This window comes from Sminthopsis crassicaudata, chromosome 5 (assembly GCF_048593235.1).
Source record: "Sminthopsis crassicaudata isolate SCR6 chromosome 5, ASM4859323v1, whole genome shotgun sequence".
Lineage (NCBI taxonomy): Eukaryota > Metazoa > Chordata > Mammalia > Dasyuromorphia > Dasyuridae > Sminthopsis > Sminthopsis crassicaudata.
The window spans coordinates 35,371,741-35,393,160 of NC_133621.1; the positions used below are offsets into that span (position 1 = coordinate 35,371,741).

At 38.6% G+C, this 21,420-nt stretch overlaps 1 protein-coding gene across 3 annotated transcripts in view; it reads left to right on the forward strand.

The window, feature by feature from the left end:
- Positions 1–588: 588 nt before the first annotated feature.
- The window catches only part of ANKRD28 (ankyrin repeat domain 28), a 150,933-nt gene continuing 130,101 nt past the window's right edge, over positions 589–21,420 (forward strand). The window contains exon 1 of one of the 3 annotated variants that reach the window (XM_074270730.1): positions 589–611. Coding sequence is in view for 1 of the 3 variants with exons in the window: in XM_074270733.1 (XP_074126834.1) it covers positions 2,136–2,162 (27 nt within the window). In the remaining 2 variants the exon portion in view is untranslated. Of the gene's footprint in view, positions 612–1,405; positions 1,430–1,810; positions 2,163–21,420 lie in introns of those variants that run through there. The other 2 variants (XM_074270731.1, XM_074270733.1) reach the window with 2 other exon arrangements.

The window sequence follows — 21,420 nt, forward strand, 5'->3', positions numbered from 1 at the left end:
GTACAGCGATCTTCTGGTTCTGCTCGTTTCACTCAGCATCAGTTGATTTAAGTCTCTCCAAGCCTCTCTGTATTCCTCCTGCTGGTCATTTCTTACAGAACAATAATATTCCATAACCTTCATATACCATAATTTACCCAACCATTCTCCAACTGATGGACATCCATTCAACTTCCAGTTTCTAGCCACTACGAAAAGAGCTGCCACAAACATGTCCCTTTCTCATCTTTAATATTTCTTTGGGATATAAGCCCAATAACAGCAATGCTGGGATAACTTTTTGGGCATAGTTCCAGATTGCTCTCCGGAATGGCCGGATTCTTTCACAACTCCACCAACCATGTATTAGTGTCTATGGTAACTATTAACAAAGGTAAGATCACAAAGTACTTTGTAACCACCAGGCATTGTAGCGCTATTAACAGCCTGTGCTTGGGATAGCGTCAGTTCTGGACTTACATTCTTGCTCCAGCATTGTGCACTTTAAAGCCGATTCACTCACCCTCACTGAACTGGTAAGACCCACACTCCTTATTCCATGGATGGAGACAGTGAGACGTGCACAAACAATGATTTGGTCTAGATTAAGTTCCACAAGAGATCTTGCCCAGGTGAGTTTTCATCCCATTTAACCCAATATCCAAAGAGAGTCTCTCACCGCTAGCTTTAGGGTGACTTGACTGCTATTTTGGATTGACTGTTAATAGCTATAAATATTTGTAAGGGTTGGAGATGTGAGAATTAACTGAATTAACGACCCGTTTGGAAATGAGTGAGCAGCCTCAGAGGGTTATTACATTTATTCTGTTATTGCGAATGTGAGATCCTCTTTTCCTTTTTTGGGGGGGATGGGTGGGAGGGTCTTTGTCGTTGGATCATCTAGAATCCCCTAGAGCCATTATGAATTGACAGATTCTCTTAGGAAGGCTGAATTTCTTCCAGATTTCTGAAGACGAGTTCTCACCGGCCTCAAATCAATATTTTCCTCTATAAAAATCTGTCCTTTGAGAAATAGCTGATGAGAGGCTACGTGGGGGAGAATTTTAGAAGCAAGCATGACGTCAGACTTTTGTGCTCCACACCATCTGTATCCTTTCTTAACCAGGGGGCAGGAGGGGAGGTGGCAAACGCAGAGGCAGGAAAAAAGCCAGCCGCCGCCCCCTCCCCCACGTTGGTGATGGGAGCCGAATGAAAGAAAACGCTGTTTGTTTCTGCGGATGCTCGGGCGTGATTTATTTAACTCCACATCCGAGGTTTTCTGCGAGGGCGAGCCGGAGACACGCCCGCGCGTGGAGGAGCCCCACGCCCTTGCCCCGCATCCTCCGGGAGGCCCCGAGGAGCCCCGGCGTGGGCAGCACCTGCAGCCCGGCACAAAGGAGCCCCTTCTCCTGCTCACATGCTGCGCGTGTCCCGGGTCTCCTCCCCGCAGGTGACACGCGCGCGCGCTCCGGCCCTCCATAAAGAGGGGGCGCGTCCTTCCTCCCTTCTCCACCTCCACGTGCTATGGCCGGGCACACCCCCGCGCCCCTGAGCTCCCTCTTCCACCTGCGCGTTCCCGCCGCTCCCAGGGCCGCTCCAGGTCCCCAGGCACGGGGTCGCGCGCGCACGCACGACCCCTCCCCTTTTCCCTCCCCCCCGGGCTTCGGTCCCCCGCTGGGGGCGGCGGGGGAGGGGGAAGAAGGTGAGCGAGCGAGGGAGCGGGAGGGCGGGCCCGGAGGCGGCGCGGCCAATCCCGGCGCCGCTTACTCTGGGCCTGTCCCCCGCGCTGGGGCCAATCGGGGCGGGCGGTGGTGGTGAGTGGCGGTGGCGGTAATGTTGTGGAGTGGAGTTGGGATGCTGCCGCCGGGGCCGGGGCATTAGGGGCAGGGCAAGCGGCCGAGGCGGCGGCGGCGGTGACTGGGGAGGAAGGAACGGAGAAGCGACAGGGGCAGGGACAGCGGCGGGAGGAGCAGCGGCGGCGGCAGCAGCAGCAGGCGGCACCTCTTGGCCGCCGCCCCCGGCCCCGCGCCCCTCGGCCGCCCTCGCCGGACTCTCGCCCGGTTCGCCCCTCGGCGGCCGGGCCGCGCCCCCTGCCCAAGCTGGCGCGGGGCGCGGAGGCGTCCGCTGGATGGTGCGCGGTGGCGGCCGTGCCCGCCATGGTATTCCTCAAACTCCGGGACCAGGTGGGTGAAGGGCAGCGGGAGGGCGGGGGCCGGGGGGCGCGCGTGTGCACGTGCGTGTGCGCGCGCGCTGCGGGGGGGGGCACCTGGAGGCCGCCCCGCCCCCGCGCCAGGTGGGGCCTGCTCAGTCCCCGGGGCCAGGATCCCGGGCTGGGCGGGGCGGGCATCCCTGCCCGAGGCGTCCTCTGCTGGGGCCGAAGACGACCCCGGGGCCGGGGGAGACCCGTTCTTCCCGGGTTGGCTAAGAGCACGTTTTCTTTGTGAACTTTAAATGAGCCTCGGCTCCTGCCGGGGACAGCGAGGGAGCGGCGCGGGCTGCGATGAATGGGAGCTGTCGGTTGTTGGACTGGAAACATTTGTTTAAAGGAAGAACGCTCGGCTGTTCCTCCTCCAGGATTGGCGAGCTGTGTGACCCCCGACAGAAATACCGGCGGGCCTCAGTTTACCCACATGTTTGCTTCGTTCCTAACTGGAAAGGTGGCTTCTGCTAGGAACTTTGCGGGCTTTTTAAAACAAAAGCTTCGACACATTTTAAATTGAACTTAATGCATGGAAACGTAGAATGCAATGCTGTTTGAGTAGGGGTGGGAGGACGTTTGAGCCTCCACAGGCAAAAACTTCTGCCTCAGAGTGTATACATCCGGAGGTTTAGTGCTGAAAACTGTTGCATCGAGTATGTGAAGCTTTATTTTACATCCAGCTTCGTTTCCATTGATAACTGCCTGAAATTATGTAGCGAGAGGAGGGTACCAGCTGGGGTTGACATCATCAGGGCATGACACTGAAAAAACTGCCTGCTGTCTTGGCTTGTGGTGTGTTTATCAAAAGAGATGTAATCTCGTTTAAAATGTGCATTTTTAAAAATACTTAAATTACTTGGAGGTAATTTCAGTTTAAGTTGATTTCTCTCAAAAACTGTTTCTACTATCTTCTGTAAGGTTAATGTAACTATGTAACATGCAATTCAGGTAGCCAGATTTCCTACTATCCTTCAGCGTTCTCCAGTGGTACCGCCTCACGAATACTGCCCCCTAAGTAATTAATGATTAAAATGGGAGGAAAGAGACTGTATTTGATTCATATAGTTTAGTATCTCTAGAACCTCAATGGACTTTGCAAAACTGGTGTTTTGCTTGTGGTCTTGTTCTCTTGAAATCTCAATGCAAATAACTCTAGTGCTGAAGTCCAGTTCACCAGCATTTGTGTTTGTGAAACTGGGGGGGGGGGAAATCATAAAACAACATGATGGCTGAAAATATTTTGGTTAAAAATATTTAGTGACATGAGATTTTTAAATACTAGAGTTAACCAAAATAAATGAAATTTAAGGCATGAATGCAATTACATGGTATAGAACCCGCCCATTATAGGACTTCATTATTTGTGAATCTGGTAAACCTGCCCTCAGACTCTTTAGTGGATTTTGAGGGGAAAAAAAAAAATCTTCATTTTAATTTCTTAGTGGAAAACTTAATTTGAGTCATTCTACCTGCTACTATATATCTATCTCTATTTCTCTGTTTTATATATATATATATATATATATATATATATATATATGTGTATATATATATGTATATATGTATATATATATGTGTATATATATATATATGTATATATATATGTGTGTGTATATATATATATATATATATATATATCTCGATATATAGTTAGTGCAGTGTTAGATATGGAATTAGGAAGACTCGAGTTTAAATCCTACCACAAACACCAGCTGTTTTCCTCTCTTTCCTCATCCGTGAAATGGGAATGATCTTGGTATCTACCTCACAGCATTGTTGGTGAGGATCAAATGAGATAACATGCAGTGTTTGGCAAATGTTATATTTTTATATAAACTTATGAATAATATACAATAGCAATTAGAAGGGATGCTAAGAGTGAAATGACTCAACCTCTTGTTTTAAACTAGTAAAGCTTAGTTTCTTCAATGTGTCTAATATTTTAGAGTGGGAAGAAGTTTTTTATGTGTCTAATATTTTAGAGTGGGAAGAAGTGGGCTTCTTGGTTCTTATGGACAGTTTTTTGTCTGATCAGCTGATTTAAAGAATAGTTTTGTAGTTGATGGCATTTCTGTATTCTACAAAAACTGCTATTTATATATAAGCTTCTTAAAACAGCTGGATTCAGGTGCTACCCTTGATATCTGTAGTGTATATTACCCTGGGTTAGTTTGGCACTTGATCTTTAGTTGCCCTAAGCATCTCTTTCCATGACTATTAAGTTCCAAAAAAGGTACTTACCTGTATAGAGAAAATTACCCCATTAATATCAGTGAAATCACAAGTCCAGCCTTAGTCCCTGGTAGGAACCAGACCTTCCAACAAATATCAAAACTTTTGAATAAAACAGCCCTCTCTGACTTATGTAATTATGGGGGTAGGAAGCACTAGAATATAGTACTTATTTTTTATAGGTAGGTAAGTAAATATAGAACTATTTCCAACTTACATACATTTTAGATTAATTTCTCATCTTTTGGAGAAGTGACAATGCCTGCCCCCCCCATTCCCCACCCCTTTTGCAATTTCATTTAGGAATATTATCATTCCTTTAGGATCTTAGAGGTCATATGGTTGGATTCCCATTTTTTTAAATAGAGGTTCCAAAAGGTTCAGTGACTTGATCAAGATCAAGTGTGAACTAAAGTCAATAAAATAAGTATTTATATACTACTGCAGAGTGTTGGCATTGGTGCTAAAACTGGAAACAAAATGGTAGTTCTTGAGGATGAGTTTACAATTTGTGTATAGTATTTGCTACAGAGGAGACAAAGTTTTACTTAAAAAGATTCCAATGGCTTTTTTTTTTTTGGGGGGGGGAACCACATCATTAAGGAAATAGTTCTGCCTGTAATACTGGTTAACTATTAGCCAGTTGTGATTCACATAGCATACTTTCATTGAAAAGAAATTTAATTTATCTAAATTTGTGGTAATCTTATTTATAGGACATTTAATTTTAAAAATAAATTATTTTTATTTCATATCACTTTAAATATCTGTTTTGAGGGTTTCTTAGACTTAGAGTGCTGCTAGACCATGGATTTCTATACTTTGGGGAGGGTGGGATCTAATCCTGTAATTTCATTGGTGTAGGGACCTCTCTTTGAGATACTCCTCTATCGAGGCAAATTAGCACCTGTTGTGCAACAACACTGAGCACTGAGAGGTTGTGACCCATCTTTCAATTTGTGCCTGAGGTGGCACTTGAACCTAGATCTTGGAGAGAGATGGCTCCTATTCATTATCTAGGGCTGTCCCACTTTGGAATAAATTATTTCATATCAGGATGTTTGCTTTGGGGGAATTAAACATTTTTTTACGTTATGTTTTATGTTAGATTTGATTACTATCAAAGAACAGTACTTTTTTTTATACCTGTGAGTTGACTACATCTATGCTCATCTTTTATATTCTCAATTGTTCTGTATTACTTACATGGGTTGGAGTTTTGATGTAACTGGTACTACTTTTGAGCACAGATAAATTAAAACTTCCCCATTCTTGGGGAATGGATTCCGGTTGGGTAAGAGCAACTTAATCACTGCTATAGATGGAACAAAAAATATTTTAGTGTGTCCATAGCTCTGTGCTAGTCACTTTAGGAAGATTTTAAGGGAGGAAAAGGGAGAGGACTCTTAAGGAATCTACTTTAAATTTTAAGAGAATGCATAGAAAACAGCTGAAGAACATGTTTAGGAAAAGTATCAACAGGTATTTATTTTCATTTATTGTGGACCCAGCTCTCTTGGAAGAAATATGGTATGAATCCTACCTTCTTAAAACTACAATTTTAAGATAATATATACCAAAGTACTAGAGATATTAATGTTTTTCATATTTAATGTTCTTAATCTCTACCTAAATAGATATTGAAGATAGATAGTTTTTGCTTCTAGAATTGCCTTCTGCCAGATCTCAAGGTATTTCCAATAGGAGGGACTAGTATAGCTGGTACTTTTCTGTCATCATTCATAAGATTCCACTGGCTTCAATGCCTTTCCTTCTGTGTGGTCTCAAAACTTCATAAAATTTAAAAAGTAGCTCCTCTTTCTCCCCCCCCCCCCAAAAAAAAAAAAAAAAGGTTTGGTGCCTCTTTCAAATCTTATAGAAATTGATAAAAGGGAGATGTTAATATGGGCTAAAAATGGTTAGAAACATTCTGGATTTGAACTGGGACTTGGAGGAAGAATGTGATTGGCACAATCCAGATTGGTAAAGAAGAAAATTTAAAGCTATAGAGAAGAGAGAAAGGGAGATGGTGATAGTAAACCAAGAGGGGAGTGGAAGTAGAAAAAAAAGATGTGGGGTGATGGTAAGAAGTTAATAGAATTTTTGTGGGATGACAGCAAAGAGGCTGCTTTGAGAGGCAGTGAAAATAGGAAGTGCAATGGTTAGGATAAATAGTGCCAGATCTTGATTACTATGTCCAGGAGATTGGACTTTGTATGGTAGGCAGGAGAGAGTCATGAGTTTTAAAGATTAGTTTGTGCAAGAGAGAAAATTGAGAAAAGTTTGAAGTAGTGAGTTTAGTTGGGTGATTATTTTGCCAACAAGGACAAATTAACATGTTGAGCATATTAAATGTCTGGGGTTGTATGTCTTGAGTAGAAGTGAACTCGAAGTCAATCTCATATTAATGTAGATTATATACTGCATTTGCATGAATAGTTGAGTTGACTTTTATAGCCTTTTAATTGGCTACCTTGCTTCCATTTTTCATCCTTCTAACACACAGTTACCAAAATTATCTTTTTAAAGACACAGGTCTGATTGTGTCACATCCTTAAGGAAAGGCCTTAAATGACTCCCTACTGCCTGGATTTAAAGCCTCTTGTAATCTAAATCTCACTTTCTTTCCATCCTTTCTGTCACGCTACTTGGCTTTCTCTGCATCCAGTCAAGCAGGCCTATTCTATTCCTTGAACAGATGTCCAATAAGCATCAAGCATCTTTGATGCATCATTCTCAAAACATTTATTAACTTTTCTCCTAAATTTACCTTTTTTTTTTTTTTTTAAGTTGCCCACTTTTGTACCACCATTCTTTTAAAGACATTCACAACCTTTGCAAACTAATTTCCAGTCTCATTCACCTTTTAAATTTGGAGGGGAAGCAGAGAAGGGAAAGGCTGACAGGAAGGGTTTATTTGGTGATTGTTGAAAAAACTATTTCCCCCTCCTCTTGTCACCCCATGGGGAAAGGAAAACCCAAAATCCTTATTAGCATATATCAAAAACAAGTTTCTCAATTAGCTGGGTCCAAAAATATATTGCTCATTCTATGCCATGAGTCTATCAGTTCTGCAGGGATCATGAATGGTCATTGTGTTGAACTGAGTGTTTAAGAACTTTCTTTCCCAACACTTCCATCTCCCTTCTTTGTGCTTGTTCCTAGCTGTCTTCATTTTTGGGAGCAAAAAGCATGTATTTTATTACCTATTGCATTCCAGGCACTGAAGACACAAATATAGTAACTGAAACTATCCCTACTCACTAGGATGTTCTACTCTAATTGGGAAGATAAAGCCACATAGAAATATATACAGAATAAATATAAAGAAATAAAAAGTAATTAAATACAAAATCATTTGAGAGGAGGAGGAGTTTGATCTGTTTGAGATGTCTGAGAAACCCAGTTTGAAATGTCTAGTAGGCAATTGGACTGCACATCAATGGTCATCTGTGTAGAGATGATCATTACTGAGAATAGAAAGGGAGAAAAGGTCCAAAACAATTTTGGGGTACACCTGGTTATGGGATGTGATATAGGTGATAACCCAGGAAAAGAGATTTAGAGCAGTTGGACAAGAGGAGAGCTAGGAGAGAGTAGTCTGGTCAAAGTCCAGAGAAAAGGGTATCCAGAAAAGGGAGAGTGAAGGCATTAGTGTGTAAAACACTGGTGATAACGCTGAGAAGGATGAGAACTGAATGAAAAAACATTAGAGTTGGCAATTAAGAGGTTACTGACCATTTTGGTGAAAGGTGTTTGGGTAAGGGAGGTTGTGTAGATGGCCATGGATTGAGAAATAAAAGGGGGAGGAAATATAGGTAGTCAGGGATTTAGGTATGAAGGGTTTGATTCAGTTGCTTAGATGAGCTTTCCTTTTCCTCTCCTTACTACACCCATGTAGGTGATCTGCATTGTTGGAAATTTTATCCATATTAATGAAATTATAAATCCATTTGAATATTTGGTAATTCTAATTTGTTATGTTACATCATTCAGATGAAAGTAAGTTCCTCAAGAACAGGGAACACTTTGTTTTTGTCTTATTCTCTGCATCTAGCACAAAACTTTCTCTTTAGGCACCTTTAATAATACTTCTTGAATTAAAATGTAGCTGTGTTTCAAATTTATATCAAGGAGTCATATTAATGTAGTCACAATAACTTACTCTGGGAATGGTAGATAAACATTTGGATTTGGTGTCTATTGGTGGCTTTTTTCTTCCAGCAGATTTGCCCTCCTTTAAATTTTATAACAACATAAACACTACTTGGGTTGTAGAACGAGGTATTCTGTGTGAAAGGAAAAGTAGGTTTGGGTTTTTGAATTATGGATATTTGGTTTTACTCAGACTGCCTGCTACCTACAATTTGTGCTAAGTGACACAGTGGCTAGATAGCCAGGCCTGAAGTCAGGAAGATTCATCTTTGTGAATTCAAATCTGGCCTCAGACACTATATCCCTCAGTTTCTTCATTTGTAAAATTAACTGGAGAAAGAAATGGCAAACTACTTCCGTATCTTTGTCAAGAAAACCCAAATAGGGGCACAGGAGTTGGACACAGTTGAAAGGATGGAATAACAGCTACAATTCACTCTGCTAGCTATGTTTAACATAGAACATGCACATAAGCTAGTTCATAAATTCAAGGTTATTGTCTAGAAGGCACAGATAAGAGATGCATAGATAACTATGATTCAAATTAGAACAAAATGCTTTGGAAAAGTAAAAGAAAATGTTACTGTACAGTGTGTGAATCAGTTGTGGATAATTGATTATAGCAAAACTTCAAATTTATAACTTTATTTTAATTGGATTTTTGATTTCCTTGGTGCAAGGAACTCTTGATGAGGAAATTATTTCTCTAAAAGAGGGTGATACTTCCAGTTGTTGAAGCATTTCAGTCGTGTCCAACTTCTCTGACTCCATTTAGTGTTTTCTTGGCAAGATATTGGAGATTTGCCATTTCCTTCTGCAGCTTTTTTTTTTTTTTTTTTTTTTTTTTAAAGAAGGGTGGGGGGAAGAAGTCTTAGTTAAGTGACTTGCCCAGGGTCATAAAGCTAATCATATCTGAGACTGGATTAAAACTCTTGATTCCAGGACTGGTGTTCTATCAACTGTACCATTTAATTGTCCTGACTTACTTTTTATAAGCCAGCATATGGCATATTAAAGACTCCTAAAGCCAGTTTTTGATCATCTAAACCTTGCTGCTTTCTAATATTGCACAAAATTACTTAACAGGATTGAAGTGGTAATGTTAAATCTACTTTTTAAAAATGTGTCTAAGTATAAACATGATTTGAAAAGAAACTGCTTTTGTAAACTGTTCTAATTGTAGATGATTCTTATTTCATCAAATCAAGTTTGAGTGGGCCTCTAGATAACAATTTTATTAGCTAAAGGTTTGAATAATTATGGACTCAAAAGTAACATCAATTTAATTCTTTTAAAATACTTTACAAATTGAATTTTTCCACAAAGCAAAAGTGAAAACTTAAGTACAGGCAGGCCCTGTTTGATCACTAATTCCAAATTAGTTGAAATGTTTGTGTAATCGTATTCAGGAGTTAGGTCCCCAACATAGCAGATGTAATACAACAAATCAAAGAATAGAATTATCAAGATTTAGAGTAGAAAAGGAACTTGTAGGTCTTCTCATTTTACAGAAAAAGAAACAAGTTTGGAGGTGAAAGGACTCTGTCCAAGACCACCTAAGTAGGGATAGACCTCTAAAGGCACTTGGATCATAATTAAATGGATGGAGAGCTGGGAGCAAATATTTTAGGGGATAGACCGTAAACAAAGGCTGGGGAAGTAAGAGAAGAACCCCAGTAAAACCCATCTGTGCCAGGCCCCCCGTGAAATGGGAATTTTTTGCATGATGCGAAAATCATTGTCTATAAATAAGCAGGATTCAGATAACATCCGAGAGAATGGGCAGAGGTAAGGCACTTGAATTAAGGGAAAGTGGAAAGGTTTCCTGTGGAAGGCAGGATCTTAGCTGGGACTTGAAGCAAACCAAGGAGACCAGTAGTGTTAGAGTGAGGACAGAATTCCAATTATGGAGGGAAGACAGCCTGTGGAAAATGTCAAGAGTTGGGATATGGAGGATCTTGTTTGAGGAGTGCCAGGAAATCTAGTGTCTCTGGCTCAGAGTATAAAGTGATAGAGTAAGGTGTGGGAAGACTGGAAAGGAAGGGGAGGAGGTTGGAGGTTTGGGTTTTGTTTGGAAACAGGGAAGTTGATTATGAAAGGCTTTGAACTCTAAACAGAGGATTTGCTATTTGATCCTGGAGAAGAAAAGGAGCCTCTGGTATTTATTGTATAGGCTGGTGGTGCTAGGGTCTTTCCTAAATAGATTTGTGCTTTAGAAATAATAACCTTTTAGCAGAGTGAAGGATGGACTGGAATGAGGAGACTCTTGGGGGCAAGCAGACTCACCAGTAGGCAGGAAGTGATAAGGGCCTGAACTTTGGTGGGATGTATGTCAGGAAAGAGTTGCTAGGAAGGTCTTGACAACAGAATGGACATTGAGAGATGAGAGAGAATAAGCAGTCAGAGATGATCCTTAGCCTGGATGTCTGGGAGGAAGGCTGGTGATTTTCTGGATTGACTAGGCAAAGGACTCACCTTTGACAACCATTTTCTTTTTTTCTTTCTAGGCTTAAACTTTAATCTCATTCACACCTTCCTTTTTTCTAGGATGTTCCATTATAAAGAATAGATTTAACATGGTTAAAATTAAACCTATCATTTCCATCTGAAACTGACTTGTTTCTATCATAGAGATTTATTCCTTCAGTCAGCTAAACTCAATCTTGGAGTTACCTTTGCATTACCTTAGCTCCTTTTTCCCCAACCTTTTTTTTAAGCCCCTCCTACTAAACTCCATGAGGACAAGGACCAAGTATTACCTAAGCCATTTATTTTCTCCAGTGCCTACCATAGTTTAAATCCAGCCACAGATGTTTACTAGCTGGGTGACTTAAACCACTTAATCTTTATCTACTTCAGTTTCCACAACTGTAAAATGAGGGAAACAATAGCACCTATTTCTCAGGGTTGTGAATTAAATGAGATAATCTTTTGTAAATTGCTTTAGAACAATGCCTGGCTCTTGATAGGTCCTTGATAAATTCTTGTTTTCTTTATTTTTTTAAACTATCTGAAATTTTTTAAACATACTTATTTCATTAAATATTTTCCAATTTCTAAATTTGCTAACATATATAAAAGCTTTCTAACATTCATTTAAAAAAATCTTTTCTCTTTCACCCCTTATCCTTTGAGAAATCAATTTGATACCAATTATACAGATGAAAATATGCAAAATGTATTTCCATATTAGCCATATTTGCAAAATACATAGATTTTAAAAAAATAGTTTAAAAAGTGTCTTTTTTTTTCTTTTTCTACTCCACATTATCCAGCAATACTGAACACACAATAAATTGTTATATGAATTCTTAATTTTTCCCCCCTTAAGCAGTTGGGGTTAAGTTACTTGTCCAAGGTCACACAGCTAGGAAGTATTGAGTGTCTGAGACTAGATTTGAACTCGGGGCTCCTGACTTCGGGACTGGTTCTCTATCCACTGCGCCACCTAGCTGCCCCTTAGATAAATTCATATTGATTGGTTTTTAGTAGTATCGTGAAGATTTTTCTCATGCATAAAATAGAATTATCACTATAATTGTCTAGTTACTACTACTAAGGAAAGTTTTGTATAATAACTTCTTGTAAACACAGCTTCTGCGCTTCTGCATTTCCTCATTTGAAAAATAAGGGAGATGGGGACAGCTAGATAGCACAGTGGATAGAGCACTGGCCCTGAAGTCAGAAGGACCTGAGTTCAAATGGAGATGGGGCTCTTTGAGGCCTCTTCTAGCTCTGTATCTAAGATTCAGTCTTGTTAACAAATTCTCTGACAGAGCCATATGCAATTCCACTGCTTTCTGCAATCTGAGTCTACGAAATAGTTATGTGGCTGGTAATTAAAATAAAATAATGTGTGTGCTTTGTGTAGTCAGGGGGTAGGAAGAAGAATTGACTTTTTTCCCCTCAGGGTTTTTTATTTTAATAGTTTATTTCTTAAGTGATGGTCTTGCTTTTGACATCTTAGCCATTTTAACCAGAAGACATCTAAGCTATCAAACACCTTTATAATAAAATAACACTTAATTAACTTGTAGACTATTTTTGCCTGTCTTTGTATCTAGTGCTTAGCACAGCTTAGTGTATATAGTAGGCACTAAATGTGCTTGAGCTAGAAAGTGAGGTAAGTGTTGGAGATAGTGATGCACCTTCTGCATTCCCTTACTGACTTCGAAGTTATCTTCTTATAGCCAAGGCACATTATAGAGATGCTGCTTATTATGTTTTGAAGATTGGAAATCAGGATATTTTAGCAATGCTGTATCTTGTGAGATCTGTTATAAAGGGATTTTTTTTTTCCTTACCTTTATTCTCCCTGTTGGCAATTTAAGCCCTTTTCTTTTCATTTCTTGTTGGACAGAAAAAAAACTGCTTTTGCAAAGTAACCCTTCGGAAAGCAAAAATGTACTTATTATAGTTATGTTTTACATAGATTTTTAGAATTCTTCCAGCCAGGAGAAAAAAAAATCAGCAATTGTGTTTTGGAGAGCAGGCAACCTTTAACCCTTGATAAAACCCTTGATTCCTGAATCAATTATACTAATTATCAATTATACTAAATTTTGGGAGCAGTTTATTTTTTTCTAGTTGGATTTTTAAAAATTCCTCTTCTGCTCACCTTTTGTATTGTTTATGGTATGATGAATCAAAAAAGGAATAAAGTTACTACTATTTTAGGCAGATACTAAAGGTTTCTTCATACTAGAGAACCATTTATTAGGGTAAGGCTCAAATCAATTTTAAGTCAGTTTAAAGTAATAAAAGCAATAAAAATGATAGATTTTCTTTAATTGTTTATAAAAGCTCTATGAGAGCTTAGATTTAGAGCTGGCAAAAAATATTAGAAGTCATCTAAATAGCCAGCTTAATTATTTTACAGTTGAGGAAATTGAGACCTCCAGAGTGAGTTTATTTATCCAGCGTCAAATAATAAAATGTCAAGATCTGGGATTCTAAATAAATTTGATTATTTTCTAAAGTGTGGGGGGGTGAAGGGACCTCAGTAGGAGGGGAGGAATAGAAGCAGCCGATTTGGGACCCACAGAAAATGCCTCCTGAATCTTATAGGACATATTACGACCTTATTTGGATGGGAGCTTAAAGGGAGGACTTGAAACAATTTAATCACCTGCCTCCTCAATAAGACTTCTCTCCAGCCATGACTGCTCTATCTGAACTCATTCATACTTCCTTACATTCTCTCTGTTATAGTGATTTTCATTGCAGGACTGTCTACATACAAACCCCATTTACTCCCTTTACTTACCTTCTGCTCCTTTACTCCCATCCCTCTCAACTTTATCTCCTTTTAGTATTTCATTCTTTCAGTATATCATTCTACTTCAGATCTCTCACCTTTCCATTGTGTTTCATAGAATACTTGCTCCATAATTAGCAAGCACATTTGTTTTCATGCTAAATCTTTTCCTTTCTCATTCCTTGTGGGTTTTTTTTTTGGCACAAAATGAAACAAGGGTCTTCTGGATTTTAATTTATAACCCAGATTAGTTGTGTTGAGGAAATTTGAATGATTCTTCCATCCGTACTCCTGCCACTTCTAGACTGTCTCCCATCATTACCCAGTAATCTCTTCTCCTTTGAGGTACATGCTTTTTGAAATTTATTGCCCAATCCAGATCAGTTCTTTGCTCAGCTGTTAAAGTAGTTTTCCTATACCTTACATTCTCTTAGTAAACTCTAGTGGCTTTCTTCTTATCCCTAGGATTAAATATGAAAAACCTCTGTTTGGTATGTAAAGTATAATTGACCCTTCCTACACTTCTAGTCTTTTTACACTTTACTCTCCTCTATGTACTCCACCTCCTCTGTGCTCTGTGCCTTTTCATTAATTCTTCTCACCTCTGCCTCCTGCTTCTTTTAAGTGTCAGCTCATATTTTTTTCCTTGATTTTACCATTCTTTTTTTCCCCAACTCCCATTGTCTTCTCTTTGAAATTACCTCCATTTTTTCTTTCTATCCCTTATGTGAACTATTTATTAGCTGTGCAGTGTCTGTCTCTCTTTAGAATGTGAACACTTTGGTGGCAGGGTCTGTTGGATTTGCATTTCTTTTCGTCTCTAGCACTATGTACCTTGGCTGTTGACTGTTTTTAAATTGATGAAAGAAGTCTCAAAGAATTTTTAAAGTCTTTCATGGATTTAAGATCTGTTTCTGCAGTATGACTAACATTGTGCATTGATGATATATCATTTGAGTGGCTTTCATTCTCCATCTTTTAATTTGAAAGCCTTAATTCCCATTTTGTGAGACTTTTATGATTCTCTTTTAAATGAGTTGGTTGGACTATATAGTTGGTTCCTTCTGGCTTTATATTCTATAATTCCTATTACATTTCTTTTGACATATCATGTAATTATGGGATCAGATGATTCCTCAATCAGTAATGTCCAGGGAAGTAAAATATTTTGGGAATCTTGAATTTAGATCTATTTTCTCCTCCTCTCATCCTAATTTTTCCTCATAATTTTCCTCATAATAATGTTACTTCCTAGAAATCTTTAATGGTTCCCTTTGAAAAAATTGGTTTGAGAATAGAAGGGGACCTAGCATCACTACTTGTTTAAAAACATTTTATAGTTAAAATAGCAGTTTTTGAAAATGAAAAACTCAAGGAAAAAATGTGTGAATAAATTCAATGTGGCTTTAATGTAGAGGTCAATTCAGATTTTTTTGTTAGAATGTATTTAGTCTTTTCCCTCTTTAATTTGTCATTCACATGCTTGCTGAATTGACAATACTAAAGCACAGGTCAGAAGATCTCACTCCCCTGCTCAAGAATTTTCAGCGACTCCCATTGCCCTTTTGTCTAACTATTCCCCCAGTGCAGGATGTGCTCTAACCAAACTAACCTTTTGACTGTTACCTATAAGCAACATTCCTTCTCCTGTCTCCATGACTGAAAATCAATCAACAGTACCTCTTATGTTCAAAAGTGTAGAAAGGTTGGGACAGATAGTAGATTTGATAATCTGCATAGTGGTGATTTAATTATCAAGTCCATAGGAGATCACTGAGTCAAAAGGAGTTTAGAGGGCTCATGATATAACCCTGGGAGATACCTATTGTTTCTTAAAGGGTGTGATCTGGAAGGAGGATACTGCAAAGGAGGAAGACAGAGGAGGGATCAGAGAGGGTACACTGAAAACCTAGAGAGAAAAGAACATGTAGCTGAAGAGTGTGCCCAGAGATCAAGGGAAATGAGGATTGGGAAAAGGACATTGGATTTGGTAACTGAGATGGATCACCAGTGATTTTGGAAGGTACTGTTTAGGGTATAATGATAAGGTCTGAAGTGGAATTGTAACAGGTTTAGAGTGAGAGGAAAGAATTGGAGACATTTATTAAATGATTACTATGTGAAAATTATTGTGCTAACTGCTGGAGATACAAATAGAAAAGGAAAAAAGATAATCTTTTCTTCTTCCTCTCCATCTCTGGCATAGATTTCTTTTCCTCAAGACTTCATCTCTGGTATTACCTCTTATAAGAGGCTTTTTCCTAATTCCCTATGCTGTTCTCTCCCCTTCCATTATGTATTTATTTTGTATATCTCTTCTATGCATTTATCTGTCTGTCAGCTCTTCCAGGACAGAAAGTTTTATTTTTGTTTTTGATTATCAGCTTAGTTTAGTGCTTGACACATAAGAGGAATTTAGAAATATTTGATCGACCTAAAAATTGTTGTTATGACTATTTTTATGGAGTTTTTCTAATTAAGAAACTTCACATGTGACTCAGGAAGAGGTTGAAAGTTAGTTTTCATATTTTGGACTATGTTGTGTTAAGAATATATAGCTTGCTTCTCAAGTAGATATAAAAGTACTGAAGAGCACAGAAGGAAAGGCAGATATATTTTATTTGGCATATGGAACTCTTAAAGTGGCTCTGAATCCCATCCCTTTTTCTTTAGAAGATTGATAGCTGTTATTTATTTTTCCACCAGAGGGGTCAGTTTGGGGATTAGAATCTAACTTTCCGTCCCATCAGTTATATCTGTCTTTGTGTGTTTGTCTCTGGCATAAGGATCAAATGATGCCATGTGTATGTCAGCTAACAGCTTTCATTATCAAATATTTCTTAAATGCCTACTATGCATAAAACTTTGTGCTAGGTTTTGGGAATACGAAGACAATAATTGCCCCTGAGGGGAGTTTGGAAGGTAGGGGAAGTGGACAGATAAGTAAATACTATCTGTACATAAAGTAAATAGGGCTAGTTTTGGGGAGGAGTGTCAAGGTGGGGGAACTACCTGGGACTAGTCTGAGGAATGTTGAAGATTGTGCATAATTAGAGCTTGCAAGGAAATTAGATATTCTAAAAAAGTGGTGAGGAGAAGAGGCATGGGGGACATCCTGGGGAAAGACAAGCAAGTTAGAAGCGGGCATATGGTATGTGAGGAGGAGCAGGTTGGCCAGAAGATGGAATAGTTGAAGAGTAGTAGTCCGAAATGAGTCTGAGGAGCCTCCCATTAAACCCTTTGTTTTGAAAGCTAGATAGAGTAGTTAGTATTTTATTCTAAAGGGAGTAGGTAGCCACTGGAATTTAGTAATATTACTTACTTAATTTCAGGAGTCCAGAATAGAGCTGATAAAGACCTGAATTTCTCCATGTGGAGAAATGGGGAACTTATGTTCACTTTGTTATTTTTAGAGAGCAGAAACTCTTTACAAGAATGTATCTCCCCCCACAAAAAAAAATTAAAAAAAAAAGTGTTGATATCTTTTTTAAAAGAATTTATTGGTTCTCCTGTTTTCCCATTAAGCAAACAAAGCCTACATAGCAAGTAAGTTTGAGAGGATCTGAAATATATTTTTCTAATCTACTTCTGGGGTGGGAATGAGGGTGGGGATGGTGTAAGGTGAGGGAAGGTACATATTTTAAATTCTTGGGTGAAGCTTGATAATAACTAGGATATAAGGGACACAGATACCATTCAGAAGCATTTTTCAGGAAAGATACTGGTAAACTGTTAGTCAATTAATTGAAACCTTCTTTGTAGAAATACAAATATATACATTCTTCATAAATAGTTATGAAGCACCTCCTGTGTGCCAGGTACTGTTAAGAAGGGGCAAATAACAGCCTCTGCCCTCTATATTAGGGTGCCATGAGGTGCTGTTTGGGCAGAGGCAGACGCACAAAGAAATGAACTAGTTCTCACCCTCCTCATTGTGGATGAAGGCTTCTTAAAAGCAGAAACTGCTGAGGCCAGGATAGTTAGTGTAGCTGTAGACTTTAGGGATTGGCAAAACCTGCTCTCACTTAAGTGTTCTGTTTTTCGCTGTTTGTATGCGTTCACATTACACTTCTGCTGCTTTCTACTTGGAACTTTGGGTGCTTTCTGAAGTGTGATGTTAATTCCTATGATGTCCTTACCATGGTGAGAAGAGTATAGTCTTAGTAGAGTTAAACAACTAGCTTTAAAAAATTAGTGTGTGTTGTTTTGAGATGATCTTTGTGAAACAGTCAGGCTAGCTATCCAAGTTACTTTTGCTATTTTATGAAATAATGGATATTCAACAAACATACTGTGGCATATGCATAAAACTTTGTGCTAGGTTTTGGGAATACAAAGACAATAATTGCCCCTGAGGGGAATTTGGAAGGTAGGGGAAGTGGACAGATAAGTAAATACTATCTGTACACAAAGTAAATAGAGCTAGTTTTGGGGAGGAGTGTCAAGGTGGGGGGACTACCTGGGACTAGTCTGAGGAATGTTGAAGGTAACCATACTGTAGCATCTGGTGACTAAAGATGCCTTCCTGCATTTGTCCATCTGGCCTAGCTGTGTTCATAGCCTGAGCCCTAAAGGTTTGGGGATGATGATACTACTATTACTTACTATTAAGAGTTGACATTTTGAACCTCTTTGGCTTCTCCACTATGCCCCAAGTAAACCCTTTGGAAACTATTATTATTAGCCTTGTTACTCATACCTCACCTCATTTCACACCCACCTACACTCATTTAGGACTTATTTGGCTTTTCTCTTTGTAGTTTCTCCCTTCCTCTCAGCTTTCTTTTGTATTGCCTTCCATCATTATGCCACATATGCCTCCTTGAAAACCTAGCTCATAACATTTTATAATAGCTAACACTTATATAATGCATACATGTGCCAGGCACTGTGCTAGTGCTTTACAGATGTTATCTCATTTGATCCAGTGGATCAAATCACCACTGTTGAGTCATACCTGCCCTTTCCGGATCATCTTTCTTTGTATCCTCAGCATTTAACACAATATTTGGTACTTTTGTTTTTTATTGCATTTGATTCTGTATGACTCCATTTGGGATTTTCTTAGCAAAGATACTGGAGTGATTTGTGATTTCCTTTTCCACCTCATTTTATAGATATGGAAACTGAGGCAAACAAAATCAAGTGACTTGCCAGGACACACAACTAGGAAATGTTTGAGGCTGGATTTGAACTCAGGTATTCCTGATTCAGAGCCTCAATTGGTGCCATTATAGAGGTGCTTGTATTTGTATCATCTCCATTTTGCAGATAAGAAAACCGAAGGAATAAAAAGTTAAGTCATTTGCTCAGGGTCATACAGCTAGTGTCTTGAGGACAGACCTTCCAAACTCTAAACCTTTTGTGTATTGTAAAGATTATAATGTAATGATACTGATATTTATCATGAAATTGTATAGCTTTCAATAAATATCATTTCCACATATAAGAAAAAGAGAAAAAAATTCAGCTAAAACTGAATCTCAATCATGTACAGTTTGGAATTTTTAAAAACACGATAATAAATTTAACATTGCAATCCCATTATCATTCTATTTAAGACTTGGATAGACCTAGAATATATGCTTATTAAAATGACACAATATGAGTTAAGGTAGCTAACAAATCTTTTTTTTTTTTTTTTATTCATTTTTCCAAATTATCCCCTCCCCCCATGACAGGTAATCCCATACATTTTACATGTGTTACAGTATAACCTAGATACAATATATGTGTGTAAATACCATTTTCTTGTTGCACATTAATTATTAGCTTCCGAAGGTATAAGTAACCTGAGTAGATAGACAGTAGTGCTAACAATTTACATTCACTTCCCAGTGTTCCTTCTCTGGGTGTAGTTGTTTCTGTCCATCATTGATCAATTGGAACTGAATTGGATCTTCTCTTTGTCGAAGATATCCACTTCCATCAGAATACATCCTCATACAGTATTGTTGTTGAAGTATATAATGATCTCCTGGTTCTGCTCATTTCACTCAGCAACAGTTGATTTAAGTCTCTCCAAGCCTCTCTGTATTCCTCCTGCTGGTCATTTCTTACAGAGCAATAATATTCCATAACCTTCATATACCATAATTTACCCAACCATTCTCCAATTGATGGACATCCATTCATCTTCCAGTTTCTAGCTACAACAAAAAGAGCTGCCACAAACATTTTGGCACATACAGGTCCCTTTCCGCTCTTTAGTATTTCTTTGGGATATAATCCCAATAACAGCAATGCTGGGTCAAAGGGTATGCACAGTTTGATAACTTTTTGGGCATAGTTCCAAATTGCTCTCCAGAATGGCTGGATTCTTTCATAACTCCACCAACAATGTATCAGTGTCCCAATTTTCCCACATCCCCTCCAACATTCATCATTATTTGTTCCTGTCATCTTAGCCAATCTGACAGGTGTGTAGTGGTATCTCAGAGTTGTCTTAATTTGCATTTCTCTGATCCGTAGTGATTTGGAACACTCTTTCATATGAGTGGATATAGTTTCAATTTCATCATCTGAGAGTTGTCTGTTCATATCCCTTGACCATTTATCAATTGGAGAATGGTTTGGTTTCCTATAAATCAGGGTCAGTTCTCTATATATTTTGGAAATGAGACCTTTGTCAGAACCTTTACTTTTAAAAATATTTTCCCAATTTGTTACTTCCCTTCTAATCTTGTTTGCATTAGTATTGTTTGTACAGAAACTTTTTAGTTTGATGTAATCAAAATCTTCTATTTTGTGATCAATAATGATCTCTAGTTCTCCTCTGGTCATAAATTCCTTCCTCCTCCACAGGTCTGAGAGGTAGACTATTCTTTGTTCCTCTAATCTATTTATTATCTCATTCTTTATGCCTAAATCATGGACTCATTTTGATCTTATTTTGGTATATGGTGTTAAGTGTGGATCCATATCTAATTTCTGCCATACTAATTTCCAGTTTTCCCAACAGTTTTTTCCGAATAATGAATTTTTGTCCCTAATGTTTGGTATCTTTGGGTTTGTCAAAGATTAGATTGCTATAGAGGTACCTTTTTTGTCCTTTGTATCTAATCTGTTCCACTGATCTACCATTCTATTTCTTAGCCAGTACCAAATGGTTTTGGTGACTGCTGCTATATAATGTAGCTTTAGATCAGGTACACTTAGACCACCTTTCATTAGTTCCCTTGCAATTCTCGACCTTTTATTCTTCCATATGAATTTTGTTGTTATTTTTTCTAGGTCATTAAAATAGTTTCTTGGGAGTCTGATTGGTATAGCACTAAATAAATAGATTAGTTTGGGGAGTATTGTCATCTTTATTATATTTGCTCGGCCTATCCAAGAGCACTGAATGTCTTTCCAATTATTTAAATCTGACTTTATTTTTGTGGCAAGTGTTTTGTAATTTTTCTCATATAATTCCTGACTATTCTTTGGTAGATGGATTCCCAAATACTTTATACTCTCAACATTTGTTTGGAATGGAATTTCTCTTTGTATCTCTCGCTGTTGCATTTTGTTGGTGATATATAAGAATGCTGAGGATTTATGTGGATTTATTTTGTATCCTGCCACTTTGCTAAAATTCTGAATTATTTCTAAT